The following is a 15,524-nucleotide window of genomic DNA, read 5'->3' on the forward strand; positions in this document are numbered from 1 at the left end:
ACAGTGGATAAAGCACTGGACTCTCAAGCATGAGATCCTGAGTTCAGTCCCTGGCAGCACATGTACCAGAGTGATGTTGTGATGTTTGGTTCTTTCTCTAATCCTCTATTCCATATATATATAATAATGTGATCCTTACTACCTTAACCAAGTTTTACCAGAAGCTGGTTTGGTATTTAGCTCTGCCTCGTGCATGAGTCCATATCCTAGTGAAATGTTTTCCGTTTTCCCATAGCATCTGAGTTCTTGTACCAGCCAGCCCTCCAGCCCTCCCATCAAGCTGTCTCCTCAACTCTCTGGTACTAGACTCACAGATCAGCTGTCCCTGGGCCCCAAAGGAAAGTGGATTAGCTCTCTGGCTCCTCCCAACTTTTTAATTCCACAAGAAAATGAGAAGGCTTCTATACCACAGAAACTTCCACGGAAAAGAAAACAGGAAAACAGAGAGAATTCAAGTACAGAAAACATGGACCTTAAGAAAAAGTGTATCCCATGGAAGGGCTCCCAAGATGGAACAAGGAGACATGTGATGTTGGGAGAAGATACTCAAAAGATTGAAACTGACACAAACTCCGAGAACTCAAGAACATTCAGAAAATACTTTCACGATATTAGGTATTTGGATGATTCGGAGAAATGTCGGCTGATGGAACTGCTCAAACAGGCAGTAGCCCTGGTGGTAACTCTGATATACCCGGATGGTTCAACCCAACTAGGAACTAGCCAGGTCAGTGACCAGGGACCCCACTTGCATAGTGTATGGTTCTGACATCCTTCTTGTATTCCACAGTGGTGAGTGGTAATGCACCATTCTCATATTAAAATAAAAAGAATAGCCAGAATGCACTCTATATACAGAGCTGCTGACCCTTCACCCCCTGCCAACACTCGCCTTGACTTAGGCTGCAGGGGGACGCACTGCGGCTTTCAACTGCGTTTCTCTAGCAGCTAGTGATGTGGAGCCCCTGCTCGTGTGCTTATTGGCCACTCATAGATGCTCTTCGCTGAAATGGCTATTCAAATCATTTGCTTATTTTAGGATTAGGCCCTATGTATTTTAGTTTTGATCTGTGAGCGTATATTTACCCCTACGTCTCTGTCTATCTGCCATGTCTGGAGAGGAACCCAGGAGCCTGTGCATGCTCTGTGCAGCGGGACTACACAGCCCAGTTCCCAGTCTGCATTTTGTGAGGGGGAGAGACCAAATACTGCACCACTGCCTCCCTGCCATCTGTGGTGCTCCTGCCCGGTGCAGGGACGGGGCCTGGGACATTCTGCGGGATGGCGAGTGTGTCACAGCCCCTCAGTTTTTTAATGGGATGGGAAGATACCTGCTGGGAGGGTGTCTGCCTTGCTCTGCAGTTTTGAGCCCGGCCGCCACCATACGGGGGGGGGGGGGTCTCAGTGCTGTAGTCTTTCTCTCTCTTTTATCTGCTTCTTTCTACCTGAACAAGTCATCCTGGGCCTGGGTGGTGGTGCACCTGGTTGAATGTACAGATTACTGTGCCTGAGGACCGGGGTTCAAGCTGCTGGCTACCATCTGCAGGTGGAAGCTTTGGAGCAGGGCTGCAGGCGTCTCTCTTTTGCGCTCTCCCTCGGTCACTCCCCTTTGTCCCTCTCTATTTTCTCTGTTTCTATATGGGAGAAAGAACATTGGCCACCAGAAGCAATAGTATGCAACTTTGGAGCTCCAGCGATAACCCTCGTGGAGAGAAAATGTCAGTGTGGAGAATGAAGTCCTGGTAATGACAAAAGACTCCAAAAATTCACCTACAGATTCATCACGACTTGTATTGAGATTCCGCTGATGTGTACAAATATTGACAAGCTGATTCTAAAAATGATAGGAAAATACAAGAAAACCAGATTACCCAAAGCAGTCTTGAGACGACACACTTCCTGCAACTCACTCCAAAGATAAAGTGTTCCGCTACTGCGCATCTCCCAGGCCACTATCTTCACAGTACTGACCGCTTCCTTCTCTTCCTCTCTTTCACCTCCTCCTCCTCCTCTGTTTTCTTTTCCTTCTCCATCCTCTTCCTTTTTTCTTTCTTTCTCTCTCTCTTTCTTTCTTTCTTTTTTTAAAAAAGAATTTATTTATTTATTCATGAGAAAGATAGGAGGAGAGAAAGAACCAGACATCACTCTGGCACATGTGCTGCCGGGGATCGAACTCAGGACCTCATGCTTGAGAGTCCAAAGCTTTATCACTGCGCCACTTCCTGGACTACTCTTTTCTTTCTTCCTTTCTTTCCTTCTTTCTTTCTTTCTTTCTTTCTTTCTTTCTTTCTTTCTTTCTTTTCTTTTCCTTTTTGTTTTGGAGGGCAGGGAGTTAGGTTTATTTATTTTATGTTAACGGGTGGGTTACAGGCCAATTCCTGCCAGACCTGCACGCGCTTGTCCCGCGGCACCCAGCTTTTAGCAGTTACAATTCTCCTCTTCATTTTCATCCTCCTTCTCTCTTCTCCTCCTCATCTTCCTTGTATCTTCCTCCTCTTCCTCTTCTCCTCACCTTCTTTCTCTCTTCTCCTCCTCATTTTTTTTTTTTTTTGGTTGGGTCTTCACACATGGACGATTTCATTGCGCCCAGCTGACTTCTTCACTCAGGTAGAGACAGAGACAGGGATGAGCAGGCTAGCCTCCACAGCACCAGAACGGCGCCACTGTGGCGCTCCTGTGTGGTGCTGGACATCCTACCTTACAAGATGTGCAGTGCCCAGCAAGCCCTCTCCATCCTGTGAGTCTTCTGAGGCATGAACAGAGGGTACTTTTCATTTATTTAAACTTAAATTTCTCATAGCATTGTTTTGTAGCTTTCAGTGTAATATACAAATCTTGATTTGCATTTCAATCTTTTTTTCCCCTCTAGAGTTGTTGCTGGGGTTTAGTGCTATGAATCCACTGTTCCTGTCATCATTTGTTCCCATTTTATTGGATAGGACAGAAAGAAATTGAGAGGGGAGGGAGAGATAGAGTGGAAAAGAGAGAGAGAGAGAGACACCTGCAGACTTGCTTCACCACTCGTGAAGCTTCCCCACTGCAGGTGGGGAGCAGGGGCTTAAACCCAGATCCTTGTGAGGGTCCTTGTGCTTCATGCACTTAACTGGGTACACAACCGCCTGCCCCCCATTTGCTTTTTGTTCTTCAAAGACCTTTTTGCCTTAAGTGACGGAAGTTGACTGATTTCTTTTTCCTCTTGAAAGTTTAAAGATAATGTATCTGGCCTTCTAACCTGTTTCGTCAGAAGTCTGTTAGCATCTAGGAGATCTCCCCCCCCCCACCCACTTCTTAAGGTTTTCTCTTTATTAGTAGTTTTAAGTCTTTGAATATTTAAATGGTTGTGTTGTGGGCTGGTATATTTTTTCATGTTTCTTGTACTTGGGTTTTCTTGATTATGTTGTTGGATATGGACATACTATTCTGTTATTTATTTATTTATTTATTTATAAAAAGGAAACACTGACAAAACCATAGGGTAAGGGGTACAGCTATACACAATTCCTACCACCAGAACTCCATATCCCATCCCCTCCCCTGATAGCTTTCCTATACTTTATCCCTCTGGGAGCATGGACCCAAGGTCACTGTGGGAGCAGAAGGTGGAAGGTCTGGCTTCTGTAACTGCTTCCCCGCTGAATGTGGTCATTGACAGGTGGATCCATACTCCCAACCTGTCTCTCTCTTTCCTTAGTAGGATGGGATTCTGGGGAAGCGGGGCTCCAGGACACATTGGTGGGGTTCTTTGCCCAGGGAAGTCTGGTTGGCATCCTGCCAGCATCTGGAACCTGGTGGCTGAAAAGACAGTTAACATATAAAGCCAAACAAGTTATTGATTAATCATCAGTCTAAAGGCTGGAGTGCAGATGAAGAGTTGAGGTGTCCTCCATTTTGTAGATAGCTAGTAGGCATATTTTAGTTATATTCCAAAGGGCCTGTGGCTATATTAGTTTTTTTTTTTCTCTCTCTCTCTCTTTTTTTCCCTGATCCTGAAATCTGATATGCAGGTGGATCCAAGTTATTGTCTGAGGAGATGATGTCATGGCTGGAAAAAGGACCAGAAAGCTGGATCCGGGAAGAGAGTAGCTCTCTAATATGGGAAAGGGGTATAAATATTGTAGACTGTAAACCCCATTGATTTGATGTGATCTGGGGCCCATATTCAGCTTAGGAGCCTTTGTGACCTCTGCATCCCTGTAGATCTGAGCTCACATTCTGTGGTCATGAGCAGGAATGTTCCAAGCTGCCCCTGTTCTGGGTTTTGTAGTCTGTCTGCTTTAGATCTCCTCTGGCTCCTTTCATTATTACTTTATAGTTTTCAGCATACAGATCCTATACATGCTTTGTTGTTTTGTGGATAAGAATTTCAATTTTTAATAAGTTAGTTGTTATACATGATAATTTATTTAGGCTTAATTTTCTTTTCTTTTTTTTTTTTTTTTGAGACAGATAAGTTTTATTTAAAAAAAAAAAAGGAATTTCTACCCTTCAGTTGATTCCGCTTTAGAACATTCTTATTCATCGAATTATACTTTAGATCACTGTGATTCAGACCAATTTTTCATTCAGACCAGTGAATGAATCGTAATTTATTCGGATTATAAATGTGTGACGTGTGTTTTGCATTTATATAAACAGCAGCGGTATTGATGAGGGAGACAGACAGAGACAGAGAGACACCTGCAGCCCTGCTCCACCGCCCGGGAAGCTTCCCCCTGTGGGTGGGGACCAGGGGGTCGATCCCAGGTCCTTGCACACGGTGACATCTCCATTCCTATCTTTTTTAATCTTAACTATTTTAAAGTCTATCATGTCAGATATGAGAATAGCTGTTCCTGCCCTTTTTTGTGGGCCATTGGCTTGAATGATAGTTTTCCATCCTTTCACTTTAAGTCTGTGTTTGTCTTGTTGAGTTAGGTGGGTTTCCTGTAGACAACATATTGTTGGGTTGTGTTTTCTGATCCATCTTCCTGCTCTGTGTCTTTTAATAGGTGAATTCAGGCCATTGACATTTATTGATATCAAAGACTGAAGATATTTTAACGCCATTCTTGTAGAGTTTTAGAGTGTTCTGAGATATGTCCTATTTGTGGTGGTCTGGTTGTTTATAGGAGACCTTTCAGAACTTCTTTCAGGGCAGGCTTGGTGATGGTTGCTTCCTTCAGCTGTTGCTTGTCTGAGAAGGTTTTGATGCTTCCATCTAGTCTGAATGACAATCTAGCAGGATATAGTATTCTTGGCTGAAAGCCTTTCTCATTGAGCACTCGATAGATATCTTGCCATTCTCTTCTGGCCTGTAGTGTTTGTATGGAGAAGTCTGCTGCTAATCTTATGGGTTTTCCTTTGTAGGTGACTCTTTGTTTTTCTCTTGCAGCCTTGAGGATCCTTTCTTTATCCTTATTCCTTTCCAATCTAAGTATGACATGTCTTGGTGTCTTTAGGTCTGGGTTAATTCTGTTTGGGACCCTCTGGGCTTCTTGAATCTTTATGTCTTTGGTGTTGTCTAGACTAGAGAAATTTTCAGCTATTATGGCCTGGAGAACGCTTTCTTCCTCCCCTTCTCTTTCTTCCTCTGGTAAGCCAATAATGCGTATATTGTTTCTTTTGAAGTCATCCCATAGGACTCTGTTGTTGTTTTCAGCATCTCTTAATCTCTTTTTGAGATCTCTTACTTCTTTTTTAGTTGTCTCTAATTCATCCTCAATCTTGCTAATTCTGTCTTCAGCCTCATTGATTCTATTCTCTCTGCCCTCTACTGCTTTCTGGAGTTCATCTATTTTGTTGCCCTGCTCTGAGACTGTTTTAGCTTGTTCAGCTAGTTGCCTTCTTAGCTCAGCGATTTCAGCTTTCAGCTCTCTAATAACCATGAGATAATTAGAATTTTCTTCCATATTCTCATTTGTTGTTCCTGCATTTCTGATTACAATTTTTTCAAATTCTTTACTCACTCCTGTTATTATTTCCTTAGCTAATGTTTGGATGTTGAACTCATTTTGTGCTTCACCCTCTGGAGGACTTTTAGCTGGACTCTTGTCCTGGTTCGAGTCTCCAATATTTTTTCTTGTTGTTTTAACCATTTTATATAAGTTAACAGTTTTTTCAATCCCTGAGTTGGAGTTCAGTGATGTAAATAGGCTTAATTTTCTTTCCTTTGGGAGTCAGGCGGTAGCGCAGCGGGTTAAGCGCACATGGCGCAAAGCGCGAGGACGGCGTAAGGATCCCGGTTCGAGCCCCTGGCTCCCCACCTGCAGGGGAGTCACTTCATAGGCGGTGAAGCAGGTCTGCAGGTGTCTATCTTTCTCTCCTCCTCTTTGTCTTACGCTCCTCTCTTCATTTCTGTCTATCCTATCCAACAACAACAACAGCTATGACAACAAAAACAACTACAGCAAGTACTACAACAAGGGCAACAAGATGGGAAAAATAGCCTCCAGGAGCACTTTATTCATAGTGCAGGAACAGAACCCCAGCAATAACCTTGGAGGCAAAAAAAAATTTTTTTTTCTTTCTTTTCTAAAATTTATATTGCCACCAGAGTTATCACTGGGGCTCGGTGCTACACAACAAACAGTTTTTTCTTATTTATTTATTATTTGTATAGAGACATAGAAATTGTTAGGAAGGGGGTAGAGAAAAATGGCTGGGGAGATTGCATAATGGTTCTGCAAAAGACTCTCATGCCTGAGGCTCCAAGGTCCTAGGTTCAATCCCCAGTGCCACTGCCAGCCAGAGCTGAGCAGTGCTCTGGGGTCTTTTTCTCTTCTCTGCCTCTCTCTGTATCTTTGTCATTAAAGTAAACTATGGCTTTGTCAATTATTCCTTTTTATAAATAGGAAAAATAAAGTTAAAAAAAGAGAGAGAGAGAGAAGGAGAGAAAAAGAGAGATACCTGCAGCCCTGCTTCACTGCTCGTAAAACTTTCCCCCTGCAGATGGGGAGTGGGGGCTTGAACCTGGTAACATGTGCACTCTATTGAGTGTGCCACCGTCCAGCCTCAGATAATTTTTTTCTTTTTGCCTCCAGGGTTATTGCTGGGGTTTGGTATCCACACTATGAATCCACCGCTCCTGGTGATCAATTTTTTACATTTTACTGAATAAGACAGAGAGAAATAGAGGAGGGGAACATAGCGAGGGAGAGAGAAAGAGACACTTGCAGACCTGCTCCACCACTTGTCAGGTCTCCCCCATGCAGGTGGGGAGTGGGGTCTCAAACCAGGTTCCTTGCGCCGGTCCTTGTGCTTCTTGCTATGTGTACTTAATCCATTGTACTATCGCCTACCCCCCGATAATTTATAAAGGTTATTTTATTTATTTATTTATTTATTTATTTTATTTTCCCTTTTGTTGCCCTTGTTTTTTTATTGTTGTTACTGATGTCATTGTTGGATAGGGCAGAGAGAAATGGAGAGAGGAGGGGAAGACAGAGAGGGGGAGAGAAAGACAGACACCTGCAGACCTGCTTCACTGCTTGTGAAACGACTCCCCTGCAGGTGGGAAGCTGGGGACTCGGACCGGGATCCTTCCACCAGTCCTTGCGCTTTGCGTCACATGCACTTAACCCTCTGTGCTACCGCCCGACTCCCTTAAAGGTTATTTTTACATCTTTGTTGTTAATGTATATATAGGGTCTCTGTGTGTGAATGTGTGTGTGTGAGTGAATGTATGTGTTAGAATGTGTGTGAGAGTGTGTGTGTGAGTGAGAGTGCGAGTGTGTGTGTGCGAGTACGAGTGTGTGAGTGAGTGTGTGCAAGTACGTGTGTGAGTGTGTGTGTGTGAGTGTGTGTGTGCGAGTACGTGTGTGAGTGAGTGTGTGTGCGAGTACTAGTGTGTGAGTGAGTGTGTGTGCGAGTACGTGAGTATGTGTGTGTGTGCGAGTACGCGTGTGTGAGTTTGTGTGTGCGAGTATGAGTGTGTGAGTGAGTGTGTGTGTGCGAGTATGTGAGTGTGTGTGTGCGAGTATGAGTGTGTGTGTGTGTGTGTGTGTGCGAGTACGTGTGTGAGTGAGTGTGTGTGCGAGTACGTGTGTGAGTGAGTGTGTGTGCAAGTATGAGTGTGTGAGTGTGTGCACGAGTACGAGTGTGTGTGTGCGAGTAGGAGTGTGTGAGTGAGTGTGTGTGTGCGAGTACGAGTGTGTGAGTGTGTGTGTGTGTGTGTGTGCGAATATGTGTGTGAGTGTGTGTGCGAGTACGATTGTGTGTGGGTGGGTGTGTGCGAGTACGAGTGTGAGTGAGTGTGTGTGCGAGTATGAGTGTGTGAGTGTGTGTGCGAGTACGAGTGTGTGTGTGAGTGTGTGTGTGTGCGAGTACGTGTGTGAATGTGTGTGTGCGAGTACGAGTGTGAGTGTGTGTGGGAGTACTAGTTTGAGTGTGTGTGTGGGAGTACGAGTGTGAGTGTGTGTGAGTACAAATGTGTTGAGTGTGTGTGCGAGTACGAGTGTGTGTGTGTGTGCGAGTAAGTGTGTGTGTGTGTGTGCGTGTGTGTGAGTGTGTGTGTGCGGGTACGAGTGTGTGTGTGGGGAGTACAAGTGTGAGTGTGTGAGTACGAGTGTGAGTGTGTGCGAGTACGAATGTGTGAGTGTGTGTGTGCAAGTACGAGTGTGTGAGTGAGTGCGTGTGCGAGTACACGTGTGTGAGTGTGTGTGTGAGTACGAGTGTGTGAGTATGTGTATGCGAGTATGTGTGTGTGTGCGAGTACAAGTGTGTGTGTGTGCGAGTACAAGTGTGTGAGTGTGCAAGTACGAGTGTGTGTGCGAGTACGAGTGTGTGAGTGTGTGTGTGCGAGTACGAGTGTGTGAGTGTGTGTGCACAAGTACGAGTGTGTGTGTGCGAGTATGAGTGTGTGAGTGTGTGTGTGCGAGTACAAGTGTGTGAGTGTGTGTGTGCGCGAGTATGAGTGTGTGTGTGTGCGAGTACAAGTGTGTGAGTGTGCGAGTATGAGTGTGTGTGCGAGTACGAGTGTGTGAGTGTGTGTGCGAGTACGAGTGTGTGAGTGTGTGTGCGCAAGTATGAGTGTGTGTGCGAGTACGAGTGTGTGAGTGTGTGTGCGCGACTATGAGTGTGTGAGTGTGTGTGTAAGTACGAGTGTGTGAGTGTGTGTGCGCGAGTACGAGTGTGTGTGCGAGTACGAGTGTGTGAGTGTGTGTGTGCGAGTGTGTGTGTGCGAGTGTGTGTGCGAGTACGTGAGTGTGTGTGCGAGTACGAGTGTGTGAGTGTGTGTGTGTGTGCGAGTACAAGTCTGAGTGAGTGTGTGTGTGCGAGTACGAGTGTGTGAGTGATTGTGTGTGTGAGTACAAGTGTGTGAGTGAGTGTGTGTGTGCGAGTACATGTGTGAGTGTGTGTATTGAGTGTGTGGGTGAGTGTGTGTGCGAATACGAGTGTGTGACTGTGTGAGTATGAGTGTGTGAGTGAGTGTGTGTGTGAGTACGAGTGTGTGAGTGAGTGTGTGTGCGAGTAGGAGTGTGAGAGTGTGTGTGCAGTACGAGTGTGTGTGTATGTGTGAGTATGAGTGTGTGTGAGTACAAGTGTGTGAGTGAGTGTGTGTGTGCGAGTACATGTGTGAGTGTGTGTATTGAGTGTGTGGGTGAGTGTGTGTGCGAATACGAGTGTGTGACTGTGTGAGTATGAGTGTGTGAGTGAGTGTGTGTGTGAGTACGAGTGTGTGAGTGTGTGTGCGAGTAGGAGTGTGAGAGTATGTGTGCAGTACGAGTGTGTGTGTATGTGTGAGTATGAGTGTGTGTGAGTACGAGTGTGTGAGTGAGTGTGTGTGTGCAAATAGGATTGTGTAAGTGAATGTGTGTGCCAGTAGGACTGTGTGAGTGAGTGTGTGTGCGAGTACGAGTGTGTGAGTGTGTTTGGGGGGGGAGTACGAGTATGAGTGTGTGTGTGTGAGTATGAATGTGTGAGTGTGTGTGTGCAAGTAGGAGTGTGTGAGTGTGTGTATGCAAGTACGAGTGTGTGAGTGTGTGTGTGTGAGTACGAGTGTGTGTGTGTGTGTGCGAGTACGTGTGTGGGTGTGTGTGTGCGAGTACGAGTGTGTGAATGTGCAACTACGAGTGTGTGAGTGAGTGTGTGCGAGTACGAGTGTGTGATTCTGTGTGTGCGAGTACGTGAGTGTGTGTGTGTGTGCGAGTACCTGTGTGTGTGCGACTACGAGTGTGTGAGTGCGAGTACGAGTGTGTGAGTGTGTGTGTGCGAGTACAAGTGTGTATGTGTGTGCGCGAGTACGAGTGTGTGTGTGCGCGAGTACGAGTGTGTGTGCGAGTACGAGTGTGAGTGTGTGTGCGAGTATGAGTGTGAGTGAGTGTATGTGTGCGAGTACGAGTGTGTGAGTGAGTGTGTGTGAGTACGAGTGTGTGTGTGAGTACGAGTGTGTGTGTGAGTACGAGTGAGTGTGTGTGTGTGTGCGAGTACGTGTGTGTGTATTGAGTGTGTGGGTGATTGTGTGTGCGAATACGAGTGTGTGACTGTGTGTGAGTACGAGTGTGTGAGTGAGTGTGTATGTGAGTACGAGTGTGTGAGTGAGTGTGTGTGTGCGAATAGGAGTGTGAGAGTGTGTGTGCGAGTACGAGTGTGTGAGTGTGTATGTGTGTTATGAGTGTGTGAGATTATGAGTGAGTGAGTGTGTGTGCGAGTACGAGTGTGAGTGTGTCTGTGTGCGAGTACGTGAGTGTGTGCGAGTACGAGTGTGAGTGTGTCTGTGTGCGAGTACGTGTGTGAGTGTGTATGCCAGTACGAGTGTGAGTGTGTGTGCGAGTATGAATGTGTGTGTGTGCGAGTACGAGTGTGTGAGTGTGTGTGTGTGAGTACGAGTGTGTGTGTGCGCAAGTACGAGTGAGTGAGTGTGTGTGCAAGTATGTGTGAATGTGTGTGTGTGTGAGTACGAGTGTGAGTGAGTGTATGTGCGAGTACGAGTGTGTGGGTGTGGATATGCGAATACGAGTGTGTGAGTGTGTGTGCAAGTACAAGTGTGTGAGTGTGTGTGCGAGTACGAGTGTGTGGGTGTGCGAATATGAGTGTGAGTGTGTGTGCGAGTACGAGTGTGTGAGTGTGCAAGTACAAGTGTGTGAGTGAGTGTGTGTGCAGTACGAGTGTGTGTGAGTGCGAGTATGAGTGTGTGTCCGAGTACGAGTGTGTGAGTGTGTGTGTGTGCGAGTACGAGTGTGTGTCCGAGTACGAGTGTGTGAGTGAGTGTGCGAGTACGAGTGTGTGGGTGTGGGTATGCGAATACGAGTGTGTGTGAGTGTGTGTGCGAGTACGAGTGTGTGGGTGTGGGTGTGCGAATACGAGTGTGTGAGTGTGTTTGCGAGTACGAGTGTGTGAGTGTGCAAGTACGAGTGTGTGAGTGAGTGTGTGTGTGCAGTACGAGTGTGTGAGTGTGTGTGAGTATGTGTGTGTGTGAGTGCGAGTATGAGTGTGTGTCCGAGTACGAGTGTGTGAGTGTGCGTGTGCGAGTACGAGTGTGTGTGTGCGAGTACGAGTGTGTGTGTTTGTGCACGAGTACGAGTGTGTGTGCGAGTATGAGTGTGAGTGAGTGTGTGTGCGAGTAGGAGTGTGTGAGTTGTGTTTGCGAGTACGAGTGTGAGTGTGTGTGTGAGTACGAGTGTGTGTGTGAGTACGATGTGTGAGTGAGTGTGTGTGCGAGTACGTGTGTGAGTGAGTGTGTGTGCGAGTACGTGTGTGAGTGAGTGTGTGTGCAAGTATGAGTGTGTGAGTGTGTGCACGAGTACGAGTGTGTGTGTGCGAGTAGGAGTGTGTGAGTGAGTGTGTGTGTGCGAGTACGAGTGTGTGAGTGTGTGTGTGTGTGTGTGTGCGAATATGTGTGTGAGTGTGTGTGCGAGTACGATTGTGTGTGGGTGGGTGTGTGCGAGTACGAGTGTGAGTGAGTGTGTGTGCGAGTATGAGTGTGTGAGTGTGTGTGCGAGTACGAGTGTGTGTGTGAGTGTGTGTGTGTGCGAGTACGTGTGTGAATGTGTGTGTGCGAGTACGAGTGTGAGTGTGTGTGGGAGTACTAGTTTGAGTGTGTGTGTGGGAGTACGAGTGTGAGTGTGTGTGAGTACAAATGTGTTGAGTGTGTGTGCGAGTACGAGTGTGTGTGTGTGTGCGAGTAAGTGTGTGTGTGTGTGTGCGTGTGTGTGAGTGTGTGTGTGCGGGTACGAGTGTGTGTGTGGGGAGTACAAGTGTGAGTGTGTGAGTACGAGTGTGAGTGTGTGCGAGTACGAATGTGTGAGTGTGTGTGTGCAAGTACGAGTGTGTGAGTGAGTGCGTGTGCGAGTACACGTGTGTGAGTGTGTGTGTGAGTACGAGTGTGTGAGTATGTGTATGCGAGTATGTGTGTGTGTGCGAGTACAAGTGTGTGTGTGTGCGAGTACAAGTGTGTGAGTGTGCAAGTACGAGTGTGTGTGCGAGTACGAGTGTGTGAGTGTGTGTGTGCGAGTACGAGTGTGTGAGTGTGTGTGCACAAGTACGAGTGTGTGTGTGCGAGTATGAGTGTGTGAGTGTGTGTGTGCGAGTACAAGTGTGTGAGTGTGTGTGTGCGCGAGTATGAGTGTGTGTGTGTGCGAGTACAAGTGTGTGAGTGTGCGAGTATGAGTGTGTGTGCGAGTACGAGTGTGTGAGTGTGTGTGCGAGTACGAGTGTGTGAGTGTGTGTGCGCAAGTATGAGTGTGTGTGCGAGTACGAGTGTGTGAGTGTGTGTGCGCGACTATGAGTGTGTGAGTGTGTGTGTAAGTACGAGTGTGTGAGTGTGTGTGCGCGAGTACGAGTGTGTGTGCGAGTACGAGTGTGTGAGTGTGTGTGTGCGAGTGTGTGTGTGCGAGTGTGTGTGCGAGTACGTGAGTGTGTGTGCGAGTACGAGTGTGTGAGTGTGTGTGTGTGTGCGAGTACAAGTCTGAGTGAGTGTGTGTGTGCGAGTACGAGTGTGTGAGTGATTGTGTGTGTGAGTACAAGTGTGTGAGTGAGTGTGTGTGTGCGAGTACATGTGTGAGTGTGTGTATTGAGTGTGTGGGTGAGTGTGTGTGCGAATACGAGTGTGTGACTGTGTGAGTATGAGTGTGTGAGTGAGTGTGTGTGTGAGTACGAGTGTGTGAGTGAGTGTGTGTGCGAGTAGGAGTGTGAGAGTGTGTGTGCAGTACGAGTGTGTGTGTATGTGTGAGTATGAGTGTGTGTGAGTACAAGTGTGTGAGTGAGTGTGTGTGTGCGAGTACATGTGTGAGTGTGTGTATTGAGTGTGTGGGTGAGTGTGTGTGCGAATACGAGTGTGTGACTGTGTGAGTATGAGTGTGTGAGTGAGTGTGTGTGTGAGTACGAGTGTGTGAGTGTGTGTGCGAGTAGGAGTGTGAGAGTATGTGTGCAGTACGAGTGTGTGTGTATGTGTGAGTATGAGTGTGTGTGAGTACGAGTGTGTGAGTGAGTGTGTGTGTGCAAATAGGATTGTGTAAGTGAATGTGTGTGCCAGTAGGACTGTGTGAGTGAGTGTGTGTGCGAGTACGAGTGTGTGAGTGTGTTTGGGGGGGGAGTACGAGTATGAGTGTGTGTGTGTGAGTATGAATGTGTGAGTGTGTGTGTGCAAGTAGGAGTGTGTGAGTGTGTGTATGCAAGTACGAGTGTGTGAGTGTGTGTGTGTGAGTACGAGTGTGTGTGTGTGTGTGTGCGAGTACGTGTGTGGGTGTGTGTGTGCGAGTACGAGTGTGTGAATGTGCAACTACGAGTGTGTGAGTGAGTGTGTGCGAGTACGAGTGTGTGATTCTGTGTGTGCGAGTACGTGAGTGTGTGTGTGTGTGCGAGTACCTGTGTGTGTGCGACTACGAGTGTGTGAGTGCGAGTACGAGTGTGTGAGTGTGTGTGTGCGAGTACAAGTGTGTATGTGTGTGCGCGAGTACGAGTGTGTGTGTGCGCGAGTACGAGTGTGTGTGCGAGTACGAGTGTGAGTGTGTGTGCGAGTATGAGTGTGAGTGAGTGTATGTGTGCGAGTACGAGTGTGTGAGTGAGTGTGTGTGAGTACGAGTGTGTGTGTGAGTACGAGTGTGTGTGTGAGTACGAGTGAGTGTGTGTGTGTGTGCGAGTACGTGTGTGTGTATTGAGTGTGTGGGTGATTGTGTGTGCGAATACGAGTGTGTGACTGTGTGTGAGTACGAGTGTGTGAGTGAGTGTGTATGTGAGTACGAGTGTGTGAGTGAGTGTGTGTGTGCGAATAGGAGTGTGAGAGTGTGTGTGCGAGTACGAGTGTGTGAGTGTGTATGTGTGTTATGAGTGTGTGAGATTATGAGTGAGTGAGTGTGTGTGCGAGTACGAGTGTGAGTGTGTCTGTGTGCGAGTACGTGAGTGTGTGCGAGTACGAGTGTGAGTGTGTCTGTGTGCGAGTACGTGTGTGAGTGTGTATGCCAGTACGAGTGTGAGTGTGTGTGCGAGTATGAATGTGTGTGTGTGCGAGTACGAGTGTGTGAGTGTGTGTGTGTGAGTACGAGTGTGTGTGTGCGCAAGTACGAGTGAGTGAGTGTGTGTGCAAGTATGTGTGAATGTGTGTGTGTGTGAGTACGAGTGTGAGTGAGTGTATGTGCGAGTACGAGTGTGTGGGTGTGGATATGCGAATACGAGTGTGTGAGTGTGTGTGCAAGTACAAGTGTGTGAGTGTGTGTGCGAGTACGAGTGTGTGGGTGTGCGAATATGAGTGTGAGTGTGTGTGCGAGTACGAGTGTGTGAGTGTGCAAGTACAAGTGTGTGAGTGAGTGTGTGTGCAGTACGAGTGTGTGTGAGTGCGAGTATGAGTGTGTGTCCGAGTACGAGTGTGTGAGTGTGTGTGTGTGCGAGTACGAGTGTGTGTCCGAGTACGAGTGTGTGAGTGAGTGTGCGAGTACGAGTGTGTGGGTGTGGGTATGCGAATACGAGTGTGTGTGAGTGTGTGTGCGAGTACGAGTGTGTGGGTGTGGGTGTGCGAATACGAGTGTGTGAGTGTGTTTGCGAGTACGAGTGTGTGAGTGTGCAAGTACGAGTGTGTGAGTGAGTGTGTGTGTGCAGTACGAGTGTGTGAGTGTGTGTGAGTATGTGTGTGTGTGAGTGCGAGTATGAGTGTGTGTCCGAGTACGAGTGTGTGAGTGTGCGTGTGCGAGTACGAGTGTGTGTGTGCGAGTACGAGTGTGTGTGTTTGTGCACGAGTACGAGTGTGTGTGCGAGTATGAGTGTGAGTGAGTGTGTGTGCGAGTAGGAGTGTGTGAGTTGTGTTTGCGAGTACGAGTGTGAGTGTGTGTGTGAGTACGAGTGTGTGTGTGAGTACGATGTGTGAGTGAGTGTGTGTGCGAGAACGTGTGTGAGTGTGTGTGTATTGAGTGTGTGGGTGTATTGAGTGTGTGGGTGTGTGTGCGAATACGAGTGTGTGAGTGTGTGTGAGTGTGTGTGTGTGTGCGAGTAGGAGTGTTAGAGTGTGTGTGCGAGTAGGAGTGTTAGAGTGTGTGTGCGAGTACGAGTGTGTGAGTGTATGTGTGAGTACGAGTGTGTGTGTGAGAGTACGAATGTGTGAGTGTTTGTGTGCGAGT

General features: G+C 47.2%; 1 protein-coding gene across 9 annotated transcripts in view; it reads left to right on the plus strand.

Annotated features, from left to right (window-relative positions):
* Positions 1-375: 375 nt before the first annotated feature.
* Positions 376-15,524, plus strand: part of POLN (DNA polymerase nu) — an 86,495-nt gene continuing 71,346 nt past the window's right edge. For all 9 annotated transcript variants that reach the window (XR_009549058.1, XR_009549057.1, XR_009549059.1 and 6 more), the window contains exon 1: positions 376-727. Coding sequence is in view for 6 of the 9 variants with exons in the window: in XM_060188353.1 (XP_060044336.1) it covers positions 467-727 (261 nt within the window). In the remaining 3 variants the exon portion in view is untranslated. The remainder of the gene's footprint in view (positions 728-15,524) is intronic.

Source organism: Erinaceus europaeus, chromosome 3, assembly GCF_950295315.1.
Source record: "Erinaceus europaeus chromosome 3, mEriEur2.1, whole genome shotgun sequence".
In the NCBI taxonomy this organism is placed as follows: domain Eukaryota; kingdom Metazoa; phylum Chordata; class Mammalia; order Eulipotyphla; family Erinaceidae; genus Erinaceus; species Erinaceus europaeus.